The sequence below is a fragment of the Oncorhynchus tshawytscha genome, linkage group LG01 (genome assembly GCF_018296145.1).
Source record: "Oncorhynchus tshawytscha isolate Ot180627B linkage group LG01, Otsh_v2.0, whole genome shotgun sequence".
In the NCBI taxonomy this organism is placed as follows: domain Eukaryota; kingdom Metazoa; phylum Chordata; class Actinopteri; order Salmoniformes; family Salmonidae; genus Oncorhynchus; species Oncorhynchus tshawytscha.
The window spans coordinates 152,720-176,447 of NC_056429.1; the positions used below are offsets into that span (position 1 = coordinate 152,720).

Genomic DNA, 23,728 nt, shown 5'->3' on the forward strand with positions numbered 1-23,728 from the left:
CATCCTGACACCTTCCATGTCTTCCAAATGTTGCTAAACGGGAGGTGAGGGAACACTGACATTTTAAAGAGTGTTTTTGATGTATTTGTGTCTCTTTTACTGTAAATGTAATGTATAAAGCACCACATAGACAAGTCAAACACCGCTGGTGCTCCAGGTCCAGATCTCCCGGTAAGAGTCCACCCCCTGGTGGACTACAGCGGAACTGTCACCACATTACAGTTACCGTGGAGACCACTCAACAAAGCTTGTCTAGTTGTTTTGGTTGGAGAGCTTGGCTAGCTAGAGGATAAATACTAGCCAGTTACCTAGCTAACTTACAATAAGTACACAAACATAACAAGCATCTGCACCACCATGGCTCACGTTAGGACATACAGACCAGACGTCCGTGTTGGAAACTGGAGGGAGGACGTTACATTGGAGGAGGTGAGTCTGTCTCCAGAAGAGCACAGTTGCTACAGGCATGGCTAGCTAATTAAATAATGATGCCCGAGAAGCCAGTGTTGGAAGGATATATTGGCACGGGTATATATATATTGGCACAATGTGAAGTTGGCGTTAAAGCAATATTAGTTGGTGCTTAGATATTCGACATACTACTTATTATTATTATTCCAGCGCCTCCTACAGCCTTTATGTTAGAAACGCCATTCCAACTTCAGAAGGTGCGGAATGGTTTGGATCGAGTTGCTTGTATACAACTTTTCGATGTGTGGTATAGATTTATGATGCGTGGTATAGATTTATGATGCGTGGTATAGATTTATGATGCGTGGCATAGGTTTTATGTGTGGTATAGATTTGTGGTATAGGTTTGATGTGTGGTATAGATTTATGATGCGTGGTATAGATTTATGATGCGTGGTATAGATTTATGATGCGTGGCATAGGTTTTATGTGTGGTATAGATTTGTGGTATAGGTTTGATGTGTGGTATAGATTTGTGGTATAGGTTTGATGTGTGGTGTAGGTTTTATGATGTGTGGTATATGTTTTATGATGTGTGGTATAGGTTTTATGATGTGTGGTATAGGTTTTATGATGTGTGGTATATGTTTTATGATGTGTGGTATATGTTTTATGATGTGTGGTATAGGTTTTATGATGTGTGGTATATGTTTTATGATGTGTGGTTTTATGAGGTTTGATGTGTGGTATAGGTTTTATGATGTGTGGTATAGTTTTATGATGTGTGGTATAGGTTTTATGATTTATGATGATGTGTGGTATAGGTTTTATGTGTGGTATAGATTTGTGGTATAGGTTTTTGATGTGTGGTATAGGTTTTATGATTGTGGTATAGTTTTATGATTTGATGTTTTATGATGTGGTGTAGGTTTGATGTTTTATGATGTGTGGTATATGTTTTATGATGTTGGTTAGGTTTGATGTGTGGTATAGGTTTTATGATGTGTGGTATAGGTTTTATGATGTGTGGTATAGGTTTTATGATGTGTGGTATAGGTTTTATGATGTGTGGTATATGTTTTATGATGTGTGGTATAGGTTTGATGTGTGGTATAGGTTTTATGATGTGTGGTATAGGTTTTATGATGTGTGGTATATGTTTTATGATGTGTGGTATATGTTTTATGATGTGTGGTATAGGTTTTATGATGTGTGGTATAGGTTTTATGATGTGTGGTATAGGTTTGATGTGGTATAGGTTTGATGTGGTATAGGTTTGATGTGGTATATGTTTTATGATGTGTGATGTCTGCTGTAGGTTTTATGGAATCCATTTTGTTGTCCCCCCATCCGCTTTCATGGCATTTCATTAAGATTCTAAGGCTTCCTATTGTGACATCACTTCCAACAGTCATTTTCTCATGCAACTTTTGACCCAAATCAGCTAATTATTCCCACTTTGCAACCACTTAGACAAAATATTCCAAGCTTACCAGCTTCGTATACTTCTCTGCTACTGAAATCTGGCGTTTGGACCAAACTTAACATTCGGATCAATATTTACAGCAATTTAAGTAACCACATCAACATTTTCTGCAACATTTTTGCAAACAACATCAATTTTGACCACTACCACGAAAAGTTAGTGTATGGGCTATTCGTCTACGGAATCAAAATATTCAATACGGAACTTATGGTACAGTTGTTTTTGTAACTGCATTACCACATGTTTTTCAAACTTTCCCAAACAGCTGCCGTTTTGACCACAACCACGTACAACAATTTGACAGCAACCACACAACTGCTTACCATATCTAGTGACAACAACCACACAATTACATACCACAACCACACAACTGCTTACCATATCTAGTGACAACAACCACACAATTACATACCACAACCACACAACTGCTTACCATATCTATTGACAACAACCACACAATTACATACCACAACCACACAACTGCTTACCATACTTTCTAGTGACAACAACCACACAATTACATACCACAACCACACAACTGCTTACCATATCTAGTGACAACAACCACACAATTACATACCACAACCACACAACTGCTTACCATATCTAGTGACAACAACCACACAATTACATACCACAACCACACAACTGCTTACCATATCTAGTGACAACAACCACACAATTACATACCACAACCACACAACTGCTTACCATATCTAGTGACAACAACCACACAATTACATACCACAACCACACAACTGCTTACCATATCTAGTGACAACAACCACACAATTACATACCACAACCACACAACTGCTTACCATATCTAGTGACAACAACCACACAATTACATACCACAACCACACAACTGCTTACCATATCTAGTGACAACAACCACACAATTACATACCACAACCACACAACTGCTTACCATATCTAGTGACAACAACCACACAATTACATACCACAACCACACAACTGCTTACCATATCTAGTGACAACAACCACACAATTACATACCACAACCACACAACTGCTTACCATATCTAGTGACAACAACCACACAATTACATACCACAACCACACAACTGCTTACCATATCTAGTGACAACAACCACACAATTACATACCACAACCACACAACTGCTTACCATATCTAGTGACAACAACCACACAATTACATACCACAACCACACAACTGCTTACCATATCTAGTGACAACAACCACACAATTACATACCACAACCACACAACTGCTTACCATATCTAGTGACAACAACCACACAATTACATACCACAACCACACAACTGCTTACCATATCTAGTGACAACAACCACACAATTACATACCACAACCACACAACTGCTTACCATATCTAGTGACAACAACCACACAATTACATACCACAACCACACAACTTCTGACCATACAACTTCTGATCACACATTTAACTATTGACCATATCCAAACTACCGACCACAACTTCTGACAAAATCAAATGAATTTCGATGGTATTTAAAAATGAAATTTTTCGACTTCTTTCACTTCCACAAACAAACGTATAAAGAGCTTTAGCTAGCTCCACCAACTTTCATTACAACTTACAACTTTACTTGTAAAGTTACCGTCTAGTTTTTATACAATATTATTTTTGTTTGGGGACTTCACTGATGTCTCTGTCCTTGGCACGCACACATGCACACGCACGCACACACACACACACATACACACACACACACACACTGAGCTGTGTCTCTCCACACAGGACACACTGAAGGACTTCTTGGATAGGAAGGAGAGGGGAGAGCTGATGGTGCAGAAAACTGGGTTCCTCAAACAAAACATCCTCAAACAGGTCAGAGTATGTTAAATAAGACATCAGTCAGTCTTATACCCCCCCGTCCCACGTCCCCGTCCCCCGTCCCCACCTGTCTTTTCCTACTAGCTGACATTTCTGAAAGCTACTTTGTTGAGGACAAATGTACTTACTATGACTGAGATATGTAGTTGTTCCACCTAGATGAATGCATTAACTGTATCACTCTGGATAAGTTTCTGCTAAATAACTAAAATGTAATGTAAAGTGTGTGTGTGTGTGTGTGTGTGTGTGTGTGTGTGTGTGTGTGTGTGTGTGTGTGTGTGTGTGTGTGTGTGTGTGTGTAGGTTAGCCTGTCTGTTTCTGTGGGAGGTGCAGTGTGTTTTGGTGATGTTGTGATGCTGGTGAATGTGTGCGGAGACAACAGCTGCTCAGTCAGCATCTACGCTGACCTGACCAACCTGGGGGAGGGGCCTAGTCCAGGTACACACACGCGTGCCATAACTCTATCCCTGAGGGACAGTCACTAAGCCAGAAGTAATATTTAGGATTTTCAAAAGACAAGCTTCATCCATGTCACCAATGTGGATACTGTCCAATGATGGTGATGATAATGATGATGACGATAGTGATGATAATGATAGTAGTAATAGTGATGACAGTGATGATGATAGTGGTGATGGTGATAGTGGTGATAGTGGTAATGATGATAGTGATGATGATAGTGGTGATGATGATGATAGTGATGATAGTGATGATAGTGATGGTGATGATGATAGTGGTGATAGTGATGATGATGATAGTGGTGATAGTGATAGTGGTGATAGTGATGCGATGATAGTGATGATTATGATGATGATGATGATGATGATAGTGGTGATGATGATGATGATAGTGGTGATAGTGATGATGGTGATGATGATAGTGGTGATGATGATGATAGTGGTGATGATGATGATGATGATGATGATGATGATGGTGATGATAGTGGCGACGATGATGACAGTGTTGATAGTGATGATGAATATGATGGTGATGATGATGATAGTGGTGATAGTGATGATGATGGTGATGATGATGATAGTGATGGTGATAGTGATGATAGGGATAATGATAGTGATGCTGATGATGGTGATAGTGATGATAGTGATGATTGTGATGATGACCATGGTAGTGATGACAGTGATGATAGCAATGATGACAGCGATGATAGCAATGATGACAGCGATGATAGCAATGATGATAGTGATGCTGATGATATTGATAGTGATGTTAATGATGATGATAGTAATGATAGCAATGATGATAGTGACAATGATGATAGTGATGATAGTGACGATGATGATAGTGGTGATGACAGTGATGATGATGATGATAGTGATGATGATAATGATGGTGATGATGATGATAATATAAACCCTGTTTGTCTCTCTAGCCATTCAGGCTCCCTGTGGGGTCAGTGGGGGAGGAGTCTGCAGCCATGCACACGCAACGCATTCATCATCAGCAGGTACACACACACACACACACACACACACACACACACACACACACACACACACACACACACACACACACACACACACACACACACACACACACACACACACACACACACAGAGGAATAGGTGTTTTTTAACATTGCGGTGTGTGTCCAGTGTGGATGGCAGTGCTGAGGGAGAGCCTCTGCGCTACAATCAGAGTTTCGCCCTCAGAACAACTAGTGGCTTTGCTGGAGGGGTGAGTTCCAGAGACACACACACATAAACATCTAACACTATACATATTAGACCTCTATAAGAAAAATACATTAACCTAACCGTAACCCATAGAACTACATTATATACCTCTATTATATAATACATAACCCCAACCCATAGAACTACATATTATACCTCTATAATATAATGTATACATTTAACCTAACCCATAGAACTACATATTAGAACTCTAATATACAATTAGAACTCTAATTTACATACATTTAAATTCTCTTTAATATTATCTCTGTGGGAGAATACCCCTAACCTCTAACAGACATGTACCCCTGACCCCTAACAGACATGTACCCCTAACAGACATGTATTCCTGACCCCTAACCCCTAACAGACATGTATCCCTGACCCCTAACCCCTTACAGACATGTATCTCTGACCCCTGACAGACCTGTATCCCTGACCCCTAACAGACATGTATCCCTGACCCCTAACCCCTAACAGACATGTAACCCTGACCCCTAACCCTTAACAGACATGTAACCCTGACCCCTAACCCCTAACAGACATGTATCCCTGACCCCTAACAGACATGTATCCCTGACCCCTAACCCCTAACAGACCTGTATCCCTGACCCCTAACAGACATGTATCCCTGACCCCTAACCCCTTACAGACATGTAACCCTGAACCCTAACCCTAACAGACATGTATCCCTGACCCCTAACCTTAACAGACATGTATCCCTGACCCCAAACAGACATGTATCCCTGACACCTAACCCCTAACAGACATGTATCCCTGACCCCTAACCCCTTACAGACATGTAACCCTGACCCCTAACCTTACAGACATGTATCCCTGACCCCTAACCCTAACCGACATGTATCCCTGACCCCTAACCCTTAAAATACATGTTTGTCTGACCCCTAACCCCTAACAGACACATACCATGGAACTAGAGAAAGCACCAGCTTTAATACTATGCTTACTGAATATGTGTGTGTGTGTTTTACAGTTGTATCTGACGAGTGACCACAAGACCTTCCAGAAGGTGATTGCTATTTTTTTCATTGAAGGACTGACCCTTAACAGACATGAATCCCTGACCCCTAACAGACATGTATCCCCGACCCCTGACAGACATGTATCCCCGACCCCTGACAGACATGTATCCCTGACCCCTGACAGACATGTATCCCTGACCCCTAACAGACATGTATTCCCGACCCCTGACAGACATGTATCCCTGACCCCTGACAGACATGTATCCCTGACCCCTGACAGACATGTACCCCTGACAGACATGTATCCCTGACCCCTGACCCCTGACACAGACATGACAGACATTCCCTGACCCCTAACAGACATGACAGACATGTATCCCGACCCCTGACAGACATGTATCCCTGACCCCTGACAGACAGATCCCTGACCCCTGACAGACATGTATCCCTGACCCCTGACAGACATGTATCCCTGACCCCTAACAGACATGGATCCCTGACCCCTAACAGACTTGTATCCCTGACCCCTAACAAACATGTATCCCTGACCCCTAACAGACATGTATCTCTGACCCCTAACAGACTTGTATCCCTGACCCCTAACAGCCTTGTATCCCTGACCCCTAACAGACCTGTATCCCTGACCCCTAACAGACATGTATCTCTGACCCCTAACAGACTTGTATCCCTGACCCCTAACAGACATGTATCTCTGACCCCTAACAGACTTGTATCCCTGACCCCTAACAGACATGTATCTCTGACCCCTAACAGACATGTATCTCTGACCCCTAACAAACTTGTATCCCTGACCCCTAACAGACATGTATCTCTGACCCCTAACAGACTTGTATCCCTGACCCCTAACAGACTTGTATCCCTGACCCCTAACAGACTTGTATCCCTGACCCCTAACAGACTTGTATCCCTGACCCCTAACAGACATGTATCTCTGACCCCTAACAGACTTGTATCCCTGACCCCTAACAGACATGTATCCCTGACCCCTAACAGACATGTAACTCTTTCTTTCATTGAAGGACTGCTTCATTCATGTCTCCTGGATTGTCTTCAGGCATTCTTCACTTAATCTTCATTTTTTTCTTACTTTATTTTTATCTCAGTTTTCTTTCTTATCGTTTCTGTGAGGTATATTTTAGCTAGGTTATGAAATATGCTTTGCAAATAAAGTTTGCTGTGATTTGAAGTGTGCCAAGAAGTCCCGCCTCCAGGAAGTGATCATGGAGCATCAGGCTAACTTCCTGTCCTGGTGGAAGGTTCTACACAATGACCCTCAGGAAAGACTGGAGCATGAGGGGCTGCCTGTTCCTGTATGTAAAGAAAACAACACACACACACAGTTCTGTTATCAGTAGACCAGTTTATACCTTGTGGTAGCATGGGGTATTTGTGATCCGATCAACATTATCCAATCACTATCTGATCAACATTTGACGTGTCTACCCTTTGTTTTAAAATGTGTCCCTTTTCTGTCTACTGTGTCCACATTGTGACCTGACTTCCTGGTCCCTCTCTATATGCAAGTCATTTGACAGATATTCTTTGAAAATATGATTTTTTATTTTAAGACACTTACTGATGCTATATGTCAATGGTGCCACCTGTCAATGATTTGAGGGCAGTATAATGATGGTTTGACCATCCAGATCTGTTTACACTTGTTAGATATCCAGACACAATGGGCCCCTGTCTACCTCCAGGTGCGGTCAGGAACTTCTGATCTGTCTCTCTACAGGCCAACAGTAAAGTGATGTAACTCTGTGTCTCTACAGGCCAACAGTAAAGTGATGTAACTCTGTGTCTCTACAGGTCAACAGTAAAGTGATGTAACTCTGTGTCTCTACAGGCCAACAGTAAAGTGATGTAACTCTGTGTCTCTACAGGTCAACAGTAAAGTGATGTAACTCTGTGTCTCTACAGGTCAACAGTAAAGTGATGTAACTCTGTGTCTCTACAGGCCAACAGTAAAGTGCTCATCTCCCACTGCAAGACCAACCAGGCTCTAGCTGTTCTAGGACAACACATCCTGTGGTAAAACTTTACTTGACATTTCACATTAGAGAACCCTGTAAAGGTTACACAGGATAGCAGCAGCCGTAGTCTATGTTGTATTTTGTAGTAGTAATAGCAGTACAGTATCTAATATTAAACCTATTCCTGCAGGACTCTGTATGGTACTACTACTAGTAGTAGTAATAGTAGTAGTTAGTGTTTCAACATAACTCCATATGGTAAAGAATATGAAGCGGTAGTAGTATAGTAGTTACATTGTGTATTTTGTTTTTACAAAACTCCATATGGTAAAGAATATGAGGTGACAGTAGTAGTAGTAGTATTAGTTATATAGTGTATTATTTCAACAGAACTCCATGAGGGATAGTAGTAGTAGTAGTATTAGTTATATAGTGTATTATTTCAACATAACTCCATATGGTAAAGAATATGAAGCGGTAGTAGTAGTATTAGTTATATAGTGTATTATTTCAACAGAACTCCATATGAGGGATAGTAGTAGTAGTAGTAGTATTAGTTATATAGTGTATTATTTCAACAGAACTCCATATGAGGGATAGTAGTAGTAGTAGTATTAGTTATATAGTGTATTATTTCAACAGAACTCCATATGAGGGATAGTAGTAGTAGTAGTATTAGTTATATAGTGTATTATTTCAACAGAACTCCATATGAGGGATAGTAGTAGTAGTAGTATTAGTTATATAGTGTATTATTTCAACAGAACTCCATATGAGGGATAGTAGTAGTAGTAGTAAGTATGGTAGTATTTTTTAAATTGAACCTTTATTTAACTAGGCAAGTCAGTTAAGAACAAATTCTTATTTACAATGACGCCCTACACCGGCCAAACCCGGACGACGCTGGGCCAATTGTGCGCCACCCTATGGGACTTCCAATCACGGCCGATTGTGATACAGCCTGGATTCGAACCAGGGTGTCTGTAGTGACATCTCAAGCACTAAGATGTAGTGCCTTAGAACACTTTGCCACTCGGGAGCCCAACCCTAGTAGTTGTAGTTGTAGTATTATTATTATTAGTAGTAGTTGCAGTTGTAGTATTATTAGTCGTAGTAGTAGTTGTAGTTGTAGTATTATTAGTTGTAGTTGTAGTATTATTAGTAGTAGTTGTAGTATTATTATTATTAGTTGTAGTTGTAGTATTATTAGTAGTAGTTGTAGTAGTTGTAGTTGTAGTATTATTAGTAGTAGTTGTAGTATTAGTAGTAGTAGTAGTAGTAGTAGTAGTAGTTGTAGTATTATTAGTAGTAGTTGTAGTATTATTAGTAGTAGTAGTTGTAGCTAGTAGTACTACAGTTGTATTATTGTTTATTATTGTACCTAACAGGAGTCCATATGGTAAAGAATATGAGGTGACAATAGTATTGTAGTATTGTAGTAGTAGCTAATAGTACTACAGTTGTAATATTGTGTATTAATGTGTCTAGCATAACTATGTATGGAAAAGAATAAGAGGTGGCAGTAGTAGTGTGGTAGTAGCTAGTAGTACTACAGTAGTAATATATTGTGTCTAACAGGACTCTGTATGGTAAAGAATATAAGGTGGCAGTAGTAGTAGTAGTAGTCTAGTTTTACTGTAGTAGTAGTAGTTTTACTATAGTAGTCGCAGTAGCAGTATCTAGTAGTAGAATTAGTAGTATTAGTATTTTATTAGTAGAATTAGTGTTGTAGTAGCAGTACTAAAAGCAGTATTATAGTAGTAATATTGTGTATTATTGTGTCTAACAGGACTCTGTATGGTAAAGATTACACTGGTAGTAGTAGCAGTAATAGTAGTAGTATTATTGTAGTAGTAGTAAGTAGTAGTACTACAGTAGTAATATTGTGGATTATTGTGGCTAACAGGGCTCCATATGGTAAAGAATACGAGACAGCAGTAGGAGTAGTAGTAATCCCTAAAATGGTACCGAAGAAGAAGGCAGATGTTTTACATGCCCCCAACCTATTGTGTTTTTTTGTTCATTTATCTGCGTTGTTTTTTACTTATTTTGTACATAATGTTGCCGCTACCGTCTCTTATGACCGAAAATAACTTCTGGACATCAGGACTGCAATTACTCACCACGGACTTCCTTTAACGAGTCTAACGGGGACAACGCGTACTATCTACTGCTTTCTCAGGAACAGGCCCAGATCCCCGTGATTTGCGTGAAGAGAAGGCGGAGAAAAAGGGGCCGGAGGGCGGGCTGCCTTCTGAGAATGAACCCCCACATCCTTCCATTCAGCTAGCAAACGTGCAATCTTTGGACAATAAAATAGAGGACCTACGTAGAAGATTAAACTACCAAGGTACTTTCTTGTATACTGGAGCCTCAGAATGGAATGAGTTGCCTCTGCCAATAAAAACAACGTCCTCTCTGGACAGCTTTAAAAGTAAAGTAAAAAATACGTTTGATGTCTTCTATGCCCATATAAATAACCCCTATGATGTAACTGGAATGACGAGATAGATGTTCTTGTTTTATTATTTCACTGCCATACTGTGTTCGATCTTGTCTCAAGAGGACCACAATGGAAATAAGTCCCAGACTTTATTGTGTGTTATCCTCGATGATTTTATTCATGTGCATGTATGGCTTTTAAGTTTAATGTGTGCTTGTTTTTTAAAATGGTTGACTTAATAAACTAAACAGGTCATTCAAAACTGTATCTTATCCTTCACGGAGTCGTGGCTGAACGACGACACTATCAACATACAGCTGGCTGGTTATACGCCACATCGGCAGGATAGAACAGCGGCGGCGGACTATGTATTTTTGTAAACAACAGCTGGTGCACGATATCTAAGGAAGTCTCGAGGTTTTGCTCGCCTGAGGAAGACGATCTCATGATAAGCTGGAGACCACACTGTCTACCTAGAGAGTTTTCATCTGTATTTTTCGTAACTGTTTACATACCGCCACAGTCAGCTTGTAATGGTTGTCATCGGTGGAAAGAGAGGACCAAAGCGCAGCATGGTAAGTGTTCATCTTTTTTTTGTGAAACTGAACACTTCAAAACAACAAAGTGAAAACCGAAACAGTTCAATCTGGTGTAGACACACAAAGACTGAAAATAACCACCCACAAAACACAAAGGAAAACAGGCTACCTAAATATGGTTCTCAATCAGGGACAATGATAGACAGCTGCCTCTGATTGAGAACCATATCAGCCAAACACAGAAATAGAAAATATAGAAAAACTAACATAGACTGCCCACCCCAACTCACGCCCTGACCATACTAAATAAAGTCCAAACAAAGGAATAAAGGTCAGAACGTGACAGTACCCCCCCCCCAAGGTGCGGACTCCGGACGTAAAACCTGAACCTATAGGGCAGGGTCTGGGTGGGCGTTTGTCTGCGGTGGCGGCTCTGGCGCGGGACGTGGACCCCACTTCACCACAGTTTTTGTCCGCCTCCTCCACTGCCCCCGTGGCCTCTTATGAGCGGCGACCCTCGCCTCGGACTGGGGAATCTCCCGTCCACTTCTCCCGAATGGACGGGAGATTCCGGCAGCGCCGGACAGGCGGGAGACTCCTGGCTGGCTGATGGCTCTGGCAGCTCCTGGCTGGCTGACGGCTCTGGCAGCTCCTGGCTGAGTGGCGGCTCAGGACAGACTGGCGGCTCTGGCGGCTCAGGACAGACTGAACGCTCAGGAGAGACGGGAGGCTCTGGCGGCTCAGGACAGACGGGAGGCTCTGGCGGCTCAGGACAGACTGGAGGCTCTGGCGGCTCAGGACAGACGGGAGACGGCTCAGGACAGACGGGAGACTGTGGCGGCTCAGGACAGACGGGAGACTCTGGCGGCTCAGGACAGGCGGGAGCACCTGTAGGGAGAAGACGGAGAGACAGCCTGGTGCGGTGGGGCTACCACCGGAGGGCTGGTGTGTGGAGGTGGCACCGGTAGACCGGAGCGTGCAGGCGCACTGGAGCTCTTGAGCACCAAGCCTGCCCAACCTTACCTGTTTGAATGTTCCCCGTATCCAGGCCAGTGCGGTGAGGTGGAATAGCCCGCACTGGGCTGTGCTAGCGAACCGGGGACACCATGCGTAAGGCTGGTGCCATGTATGCCGGCCCGAGGAGACGCACTGGAGACCAGATGCGTAGAGCCGGTTTCATGGCACCTGGCTCGATGCCCACTCTAGCCCGGCCGATACGAGGAGCTGGAATGTACTGCACCGGGCTATGCACACGCACCGGGGACACCGTGCGCTCCACCGCATAACACGGTGCCTGCCCGGTCCCTCTCGCTCTCCGGTAAGTACGGGAAGTTGGCGCAGGTCTCCTACCTGAACTCGCCACACTCCCCATGTGCCTCCCCCAAGAAATTTTTGGGGCTGCCTCTCGGGCTTCCAGCCGCACTGCCGTGCTGCCTCCTCATACTGGCGCCTCTCTGCTTTCGCTGCCTCCAGTTCTGCTTTGGGATGGCGATATTCCCCTGGCTGAGTCCAGGGTCCTTTGCCGTCCAGAATCTCCTCCCAAGTCCAGTTCTCAAAATATCGCTGCCTCTCCTGCTGCTGCCCGTTACCACGCTGCTTGGTCCTTTCTTGGTGGGTGGTTCTGTAACGGCAGATCTCCTCTTCGTCTGAAGAGGAGTAAGGATCGGACCAGAACTACCCACCCCAACAGTGAAACCCAGGCTACCTAAGTATGATTCTCAATCAGAGACAACTAACAACACCTGCCTCTGATTGAGAACCATACTAGGCCGAAACAGAAATCAAACATAGAAAAACTAACATAGACTGCCCACCCCAACTCACGCCCTAAATAAAAACAAAACAAAGGAATAAGTCAGAACATGACACAGCTGGCACTAAGACAGCATTGAATGAGCTGTATTCCGCCATAATCACTGCTGCTGTCCCTTTTTCACAACGCTGTCTGTGTGGGTGGACGATTTCAGTTTGTCCGTGATGTGTACACCGAGGAACTTCAAAACTTTCCACCTTCTCCACTACTGTCCCGTCAATGTGGATAGGGGGCTGCTCCCTCTACTGTTTCCTGAAGTCCACGATCATCTCCTTTGTTTTGCTGACAGTGAGTGTGAGGTTATTTTCCTGACACCACACTCCGAGGGCCCTCACCTCCTCCCTGTAGGCCGTCTCGTCGTTGTTGGTAATCAAGCCTACCGCTGTGGTGTCGTCTGCAAACTTGATGATTGTGTTGGAGGCGTGCATGGCCACACGGTCATGGGTGAACAAGGGAGTACAGGAGAGGGCTCAGAACGCACCCTTGTGGGGCCCCAGTGTTGAGGATCAGCGGGGTGGAGATGTTGTTACCTACCCTCACCACCTGGGGGCGACCCGTCAGGAACTCCAGGACCCAGGGTCTCGAGCTTAATGATGAGTATGGAAGGTACTATGGTGTTAAATGCTGAGCTGTAGTCGATGAACAGCATTCTTACATAGGTATTCCTCTTGTTCAGATGGGTTAGGGCAGTGTGATTGTGATTGTGTCGTCTGTAGACTTATTGGGGCGGTAAGCAAATTGGAGTGGGTCTAGGGTGTCAGGTAGGGTGGAGGTGATATGGTCCTTTTTTAAAACATTTTTAAAAAAAAATGTTAGCCATTTTTTCTCCCCAATTTCATGGTATCCAATTGTTGTAGTAGCTACTATCTTGTCTCATCGCTACAATTCCCGTACGGGCTCGAAAGAGACAAAGGTTGAAAGTCATCCGTCCTCCGATACACAACCCAACCAGCCATACTGCTTCTTAACACAGCGCGCATCCAACCCGGAAGCCAGCCGTGTGTCGGAGGGTACACCGTGCCTAACCTAACCTTCATGAGGTTAGCGCTCACTGCGCCCGGCCCGCCACAGGAGTAGCTGGTGCGCGATGAGACAAGGACATCCCTACCGACCAAGCCCTCCCTAACCCGGACGACGCTAGGCCAATTATGCGTCGACCTCCACTCATCACTGTAAAACGCTCGGTTACGACAGAGCCTGGGCGCGAACCCAGGGACTCTGATGGCACAGCTGGCGCTGCAGTACAGCTCCCTTAACCACTGCGCCACCCGGGAGGCCGTGATATCTTTTTTTCCCCAAGATGGCATAGCAGTTCAGACGTCTTTTGTCCTCGTCTTGTCGTGTCCCGTATATATATATATATATTTACAACTTTTTTCACATACATTTTTAAAAATTTTCCATCAACTCATCTTCAAAACACTCTCCTGCAACCCGCCTCACCAATTTATATTTATAAAAAAGTATTATTTACCTCAAATCTGTAATCCTCCAAGAAGCTAGTCAGAAACTCCAAGAAGCTAGCCAGAAACTAGCCAGAAGCTAGTTCAGAAGCTAGTTAGCTTCTTTACTGGCAAATCGTTAGTATTCAGCTAACCACGGTTTGTGGTCATCAGCTATCCTTTAACTCGAAAATCTATCACCAGTTTTGTACGGAGCAGCGCGGCTTGGAATGGAACATACCGGACCAATTTTTCTCTCCATGTCCCTGGATTTCAACCACTCTCTGGACATTCATACCTGGATCTCACAGCTAGCTAGCTGCTATCCGTGTGACTATCGGCTTTCGTCGATTCCGGAGCAAACATCAATTATTCTGGAGCTAGCCAGCTCCGTCAATCACTCCTGAGTTCCATCAATCACTCCTGGGCTGCAGTCACCTATCCGGACCCGTTTTACTGCCTACGCGGAGCCCCACCGGGCCTTCACAACTGGACTGCCGACGTTATCTACCCGAAGGAGTTATCCGGCTGGCTCCTCCGTTGCAACGTTACCTGAACGCCCATCTGCGGCCTGCTAACCGTTAGCCATCTTATCGGCTGCTATCTGAAAAGACAATCGGACAATTTATTTATTTATTTGTATTATTATTAAGTTTTCTTCTTGGGCCTCTATAACTATATCTATAGTTTTTATTTTTGTTGTTGTTGTGTGATTTGGATTAATCCCCTCTACCACACGGAACCCCACTAATCTACTGACGGAACGCAAGAGGTGGCTAATAACAGACCTCCATCCTATGTTAGCTTGCTACCGATGGCCTGGCTAGCTGTCTAAATCGCCGTGACCCCCAACCAACCTCTCCACTCACCGGACCCTTTTGATCACTCGACTAAGCATGCCTCTCCTTAATGTCAATATGCCTTGTCCATTGCTGTTCTGGTTAATGTTTATTGGCTTATTTCACTGTAGAGCCTCTAGTCCTGCTCACTATACCTTATCCAACCTATTAGTTCCACCACCCACACATGCAATGACATCTCCTGGTTTCAATTATGTTTCTAGAGACAATATCTCTCTCTTCATCACTCAATACCTAGGTTTACCTCCACTGTATTCACATCCTACCATACTTTTGTCTGTACATTATACCTTGATGCTATTTTATCGCCCCCAGAAACCTCCTTTTACTCACTGTTCCAGACGTTCTAGACGACCAATTCTTATTGCTTTTAGCCGCACCCTTATTCTACTCCTCCTATGTTCCTCTGGCGATGTAGAGGTGAATCCAGGCCCTGCAGTGCCTAGCTCCACTCCTATTCCCCAGGCGCTCTCTTTTGACGACTTCTGTAACCGTAATTGCCTTGGTTTCATGCATGTTAACATTAGAAGCCTCCTCCCTAAGTTTGTTCTATTCACTGCTTTAGCACACTCTGCCAACCCGGATGTTCTAGCTGTGTCTGAATCCTGGCTTAGGAAGACCATCAAAAATTCTGAAATTTTAATTCCAAACTACAACATTTTCAGACAAGATAGAACTGCCAAAGGGGGCGGTGTTGCAATCTACTGCAAAGATAGCCTGCAGAGTTCTGTCCTACTATCCAGGTCTGTACCCAAACAATTTGAACTTCTACTTTTAAAAATCCACCTCTCTAAAATCAAGTCTCTCACCGTTGCCGCCTGCTATAGACCACCCTCTGCCCCCAGCTGTGCTCTGGACACCATATGTGAACTGATTGCCCCCCATCTATCTTCAGAGCTCGTGCTGCTAGGCGACCTAAACTGGAACATGCTTAACACCCCAGCCATCCTACAATTTAAACTTGATGCCCTCAATCTCACACAAATTATCAATGAACCTACCAGGTACCTCCCCAAAGCCTTAAGCACGGGCACCCTCATAGATATCATCCTAACCAACTTCCCCTCTAAATACACCTCTGCTGTCTTCAACCAAGATCTCAGCGATCACTGCCTCATTGCCTGCATCCGTAATGGGTCAGCGGTCAAACGACCTCCACTCATCACTGTAAAACGCTCCCTGAAACACTTCAGCGAGCAGGCCTTTCTAATCGACCTGGCTGGGGTATCCTGGAAGGATATTGATCTCATCCCGTCAGGAGAGGATGCCTGGATATTTTTTTTAAATGCCTTCCTAACCATCTTAAATAAACATGCCCCATTCAAGAAATTTAGAACCAGGAACAGATATAGCCCTTGGTTCTCCCCAGACCTGACTGCCCTTAACCAACACAAAAACATCCTATGGCGTTCTGCATTAGCATCGAACAGCCCCTGTGATATGCAGCTGTTCAGGGAAGCTAGAAACCATTATACACAGGCAGTTAGAAAAGCCAAGGCTAGCTTTTTCAAGCAGAAATTTGCTTCCTGCAACACTAACTCAAAAAAGTTCTGGGACACTGTAAAGTCCATGGAGAATAAGAACACCTCCTCCCAGCTGCCCACTGCACTGAAGATAGGAAACACTGTCACCACTGATAAATCCACCATAATTGAGAATTTCAATAAGCATTTTTCTACGGCTGGCCATGCTTTCCACCTGGCTACTCCTACCCCAGTCAACAGCACTGCACCCCCAACAGCAACTCGCCCAAGCCTTCCCCATTTCTCCTTCTCCCAAATTCAGCTGATGTTCTGAAAGAGCTGCAAAATCTGGACCCCTACAAATCAGCCGGGCTAGACAATCTGGACCCTTTCTTTCTAAAATTATCTGCCGAAATTGTTGCCACCCCTATTACTAGCCTGTTCAACCTCTCTTTCATGTCGTCTGAGATTCCCAAAGATTGGAAAGCAGCTGCGGTCATCCCCCTCTTCAAAGGGGGGGACACTCTTGTCTGCTGTCCAGACCTCTGGCAGTCTCTATGGGGGTGCCACAGGGTTCAATTCTTGGACCGACTCTCTTCTCTGTATACATCAATGAGGTCGCTCTTGCTGCTGGTGAGTCTCTGATCCACCTCTACGCAGACGACACCATTCTGTATACTTCTGGCCCTTCTTTGGACACTGTGTTAACAACCCTCCAGGCAAGCTTCAATGCCATACAACTCTCCTTCCGTGGCCTCCAATTGCTCTTAAATACAAGTAAAACTAAATGCATGCTCTTCAACCGATCGCTACCTGCACCTACCCGCCTGTCCAACATCACTACTCTAGACGGCTCTGACTTAGAATACGTGGACAACTACAAATACTTAGGTGTCTGGTTAGACTGTAAACTCTCCTTCCAGACCCATATCAAACATCTCCAATCCAAAGTTAAATCTAGAATTGGCTTCCTATTTCGCAACAAAGCATCCTTCACTCATGCTGCCAAACATACCCTTGTAAAACTGACCATCCTACCAATCCTCGACTTTGGCGATGTCATTTACAAAATAGCCTCCAATACCCTACTCAACAAATTGGATGCAGTCTATCACAGTGCAATCCGTTTTGTCACCAAAGCCCCATATACTACCCACCATTGCGACCTGTACGCCCTCGTTGGCTGGCCCTCGCTTCATACTCGTCGCCAAACCCACTGGCTCCATGTCATCTACAAGACCCTGCTGGGTAAAGTCCCCCCTTATCTCGGCTCGCTGGTCACCATAGCATCTCCCACCTGTAGCACACGCTCCAGCAGGTATATCTCTCTAGTCACCCCCAAAACCAATTATTTCTTTGGCCACCTCTCCTTCCAGTTCTCTGCTGCCAATGACTGGAACGAACTACAAAAATCTCTGAAACTGGAAACACTTATCTCCCTCACTAGCTTTAAGCACCAACTGTCAGAGCAGCTCACAGATTACTGCACCTGTACATAGCCCACCTATAATTTAGCCCAAACAACTACCTCTTTCCCAACTGTATTTAATTTTAATTTATTTAGCTCCTTTGCACCCCATTATTTATATTTCTACTTTGCACATTCTTCCATTGCAAATCTACCATTCCAGTGTTTTACTTGCTATATTGTATTTACTTTGCCACCATGGCCTTTTTTGCCTTTACCTCCCTTCTCACATCGTATATAGACTTGTTTATACTGTATTATTGACTGTATGTTTGTTTTACTCCATGTGTAACTCTGTGTCGTTGTATCTGTCGAACTGCTTTGCTTTATCTTAGCCAGGTCGCAATTGTAAATGAGAACTTGTTCTCAACTTGCCTACCTGGTTAAATAAAGGTAAAATAAAAAAATATGGTCCTTGACTAGTCTCTCAAAGTACTTCAAGATGACGGAAGTGAGTGCTACGGGGCGGTAGTCATTTAACTCAGTTACCTTAGCTTTCTTGGGAACAGGAACAATGGTGGCCCTCTTGAAGCATGTGGAAACAGCAGACTGGGATAAGGATTGATTGAATATGTCCATAAACACACCAGCCAGCTGGTCTGCGCATGCTCTGAGGATGCAGCTGGGGATGCCGTCGGGGCCTGCAGCTTTGCGAGGGTTAACGTGTTTAAATGTTTTACTCACGTCGGCTGCAGTGAAGGAGAGTCCGCAGGTTTTGGTAGCGGGCCGTGTCAGTGGCACTGTATTGTCCTCAAAGCGAGCAAAGAAGTTGTTTAGTCCGTCTGGGAGCAAAACATCCTGGTCCGTGAAGGGGCAGGTTTTCTTTTTGTAGTCCGTGATTGACTGTAGACCCTGCCACATACCTCTTGTGTCTGAGCCGTTGAATTGCGACTCTACTTTGTCTCTATACTGACGCTTAGCTTGTTTGATTGCCTTGCGGAGGGAATAGCTACACTGTTTGTATCCGGTCATGTTTCCGGTCACCTTGCCCTGATTAAAAGCAGTGGTTCGTGCTTTCAGTTTCGCGCAAATCACGGTTTCTGGTTTGGGAATGTTTTAATGTTTAATGTTTGTTGTGGGTACGACATCGCCGGTGCACTTGCTAATAAACTCGCTCACCGAATCAGTGTATTCATCAATGTTGTTGTTTGACGCAATGCGGAACATATCCCAATTCACGTGATCGAAGCCATCTTGAAGCGTGGAATCAGATTGGTCGGACCAGCGTTGAACAGACCTGAGCGTGGGAGCTTCCTGTTTTAGTCTCTGCCATCGATGTGTCTGCTTGGGGGGGAATATATGCGGCTGTGATTATAATCGAAGAGAATTCTCTTGGTAGATAATGCGGTCGACATTTGATTGTGAAGTCAGGTGAACAGAAGGACTTGAGTTCCTGTATGTTGTTATGATCACACCACGTCTTGTTAATCATAAGGCATACCCCCCCGCCCCTCTTTTTACTAGAAAGATGCTTGTTTCTGTCGGCGCGATGCGTGAAGAAACCAGCTGGCTGTCCCGACTCCGATAGCATGTCTCGAGTGAGCCATGTTTCCGTGAAGCAAAGAACGTTACAGTCTCTTATGTCTCTCTGGAATGTAACCCTTGCTCGGATTTCACCAACCTTGTTGTCAAGAGACTGGACATTGGCGAGTAGTATGCTCAGGAGTGGTGCGCGATGTGCCCGTCTCCGGAGCCTGACCAGAAGACTGCTTCGTCTGCCCCTTTTACGGCATCGTTGTTTTGGTTCGCCGGCTGGGATAAGATCCATTGTCCTGGGTGGTGGGCAAAACACAGGATCCACTTTGGGAAAGTCAATGACTTTGTAAGTGAGGAGCACAGATAAGTAGGCAATAATCCAAGCACAAAAGATGTTTCAGGCTTCTTGTTGGAGGGTAGGGCCACCTCACCATGTTCTGTAGATCACAGTGATGGGTGAGTGGTCTTGCATTAGTTCTAAATCTAAGTGACTTGTGATACACAGTGCCCAGTATCTGAAGGATGCTGGCTGGGGTTTGCATGTGTCTTGTCTTTGGCATCATTAAAAGTGAAGACTTATTTTATCAAATCGATTCTCTGTAATTATTATTACGTGATTAAACTAATAATGTACATTTTATTAACTAGGAAGTCGGGGCACCACGGAAAATCTTCAGATTACAGTTATGCTTTTCCGAATATAACTCTTCAGATATTTTAATGTCTGATCAATTAGTCTTCTATTAATTAATTATTATTAGTCTTCTATTAATGAATTATTATATCAGTCTCATCATTTAATACCATAGACACTTGTTAAGCGGCTAGTTAAAACATGGCAGTTATTTCATATTCAAGCGCTACACCTGCATTGCTTGCTGTTTGGGGTTTTAGGCTGGGTTTCTGTACAGCACTTTGAGATATCAGCTGATGTACGAAGGGCTATATAAATAAATTTGATTTGATTTGATTTGATCTGAATGTCGTAAATTGTTGGTTATCTGCATGAACCCAGCCTTTACTATAAATCATCCATACACCAGTTGGCTTAATCATTTATTTACTAACTAAATAATCACAGAAATGCACAAACAGTAGATATTGGTTACTAAAAATGATAGAGAAGATTCCCTAGTGGGCTAAACTGATATGACGGCTTGGTGGACAAAGGGAAGGGGGTGGTACTGAGAAAGAGCGGGAAAGACAAAAATGGATTCATTACACAGTCTATAATTATATACATTGAAATGCTAATCCTTCACACGTGAACGGCTGCTCATTCGAGAATAATTGCAAGTACATATTTATGGTGTGTCATTGTTGACTTCTCTTTTGGAATCCAGTCCATCTGCTGGAGAGTTCATCCAAGTCTTTCTTTCTGTTTCCCTGAAGATCAAAGTATTTTGTGGTTAGAATGGATACTTCAGAGAACCATTCAGAAATGATCTCATAGACTAGATGTTTCGGCGGTTGTCGGTATTCGCATCCCAGGTTTACATAATTTTTAGCTGCATACTAGTAATTAGTATCTAAGATTTGCTCTTATTCTGAAGGGATCGATAGTCTCGGAGTTGAACCATTTACAGCCGTGTAGCCAATGCTCCACGGGGTTATGGTTAGGAATTCAACAACCAATGCAATCACAGCTCACGCTGTTGGTTTGCTTAGTCTTGGTACAGAAACCTGTGCCACCTCAGCTTACACCAAGGTATGCGTGATCTTAACTATTCACAATCACAGCTCACGCTGGCTTGCTTAGTCTGAAGAGGATTTTCTTGGGAGGGGATTTTATTCATAACAGTAGAAGAGGGCGCTTCCATGACACCTGATCATGTCTGTGGTCACGAGGGCGGGCCAATGACTTAGTTCAAGTTTAAAGGGAATACAATTCTCTCACATTAAAGGTTCAACATCACATTACATCATTTCACAAATAGTTTCATCTTTACTCATTCAAATTATACAATAATTAGATGCAAAAACCATAATTGAGAAATGTACACATTCAGAGATATAGTTGTGTGTGTTTTCTGTCCTTCGTGAGGTCACCAAATGAAACACACTCAACATAGCTGTCCCTTAAGTGTCCACGGACCCTTCCCACATTCTTACAAGTGGACATATAGTTTACTTTTCCCATTTTGGGGATTTAGGAGTTCGTCCACGTGAAATCCTGTGTTCACTCTGTGGTCTCTCTCTCTGCATGGCCAGGGGGAGAGAGTCTCCGCCAGGAATTTACGACCTGAGATAACAGAACCTGGGTGTAGAAGAGAGTGAGAGAGGGGGAAGCCATGATCTATACCCAGAAAGGGCCACGTCATGACACATGTAAACTATATTAGGTCTTTCCTGACACATAAAGAAACAAGATTTATTCCTGAAATAAAACCCAACTTTTGAGATACAAATTGTATGTGCTGTTTAAAACAATGTTTTTAATCTATCCAGATACCAAGATAAGAGGCCACCCTTTCAATGTGTTGATAACTTACTGTTAAAATCTGTCTGCTTTGAGATTGGAAAAAAATATGAACCGTCTTTCCATTGGTGAAGTTGTTTCTGAATGTCGTCAAATTATGAAAAGCATCTTCAATTTAGAGGCACAGGATTGTAGCAGTATAGTAGTAATATTGTGTATAATTGTGTCTGACAGGACGCCGTATGGTAAAGGATATGAGGTGGCAGTAGTGTAGTAGTAGTGCTAGTATTATTGTCTCTAACAGGACTCTGCATGGTAAAGAATATAAGGTGACAGCAGTAGCAGTAGTGCAGTAGTGATATTATGTATTATTGTGTCTAACAGAACTATGCTTGGTAAAGAATACGAGGTGACAGCAGTAGCAGTAGTGTGAGTAGCTAGTAGTATGGTAGTAATCTTGTATATATTATTGTCTCTAACAGGACTCTGCATGGTAAAGAATATGATGTGACAATAGTCATAGTGTAGTAGTAGTGGTATTGATGTAGTAGTAATATTATATATTGTTGCAGGACTCTGTATGGCAAATAATACGAGGTGGCAGTAGTAGTAGTATTGTAATAGTGTAGTATTAGTACTATTGTAGTAGTAGTATTGTAATAGTGTAGAAGTAATATTATTTTGTATATTCCTGCAGGACTCCGTATGGTAAAGAATATGAGGTGACAGCCCACACCTTCCTGGACTCCCATAAGGCTGAGCGAGACATCAACCATTGGCTGCTGCTGACCGCTGACCCTGCAGGGGCCCGGCTTACTCTACTGGACCACCCATAGACACACAATGGCACTTAACACACACACAACAGGGAATATGAAATTAAGTGGCACAGTTTCAATAAAGGTTTGATTCTGATCATCTCGTTTTTATTACTGCTCTAAGAAAGTGGGAACGTCACCACCATCATCATCACCACCAAAGTCATCACAGTACAGTGTACCGGGTTACTGGGTTAGTACAGTGTAAAGGGTTAGTACAGTGTAAAGGGTTACTGGGTTAGTACAGTGTAAAGGGTTAGTACAGTGTAAAGGGTTACTGGGCTAGTAAAGGGTTAGTACAGTGTAAAGGGTTACTGGGTTAGTACAGTGTAAAGGGTTAGTACAATGTAAAGGGTTAGTACAGTGTAAAGGGTTACTGGGTTGGTACAGTGTAACGGGTTACTGGGTTAGTACAATGTAAAGGGTTACTGGGTTAGTACAGTGTAAAGGGTTGCTGGGTTAGTACAGTGCAAATGGTTACTGGGTTAGTACAGTGTAAAGGGTTGCTGGGTTAGTACAGTGTAAAGGGTTAGTACAGTGTAAATGGTTACTGGGTT

At 43.4% G+C, this 23,728-nt stretch overlaps 1 protein-coding gene across 1 annotated transcript; it reads left to right on the forward strand.

The window, feature by feature from the left end:
- Window positions 1–216: 216 nt before the first annotated feature.
- cfap161 (cilia and flagella associated protein 161) lies at window positions 217–23,268 on the forward strand. Its single transcript, XM_042323551.1, is given in 10 exon segments — window positions 217–429; window positions 3,664–3,753; window positions 4,062–4,197; window positions 5,150–5,179; window positions 5,182–5,224; window positions 5,373–5,454; window positions 6,448–6,483; window positions 7,645–7,767; window positions 8,415–8,488; window positions 23,051–23,268. Coding segments are annotated over 10 exon segments (825 nt in total). The 5' UTR covers window positions 217–357; the 3' UTR covers window positions 23,190–23,268.
- The last annotated feature ends 460 nt before the right edge of the window (window positions 23,269–23,728 follow it).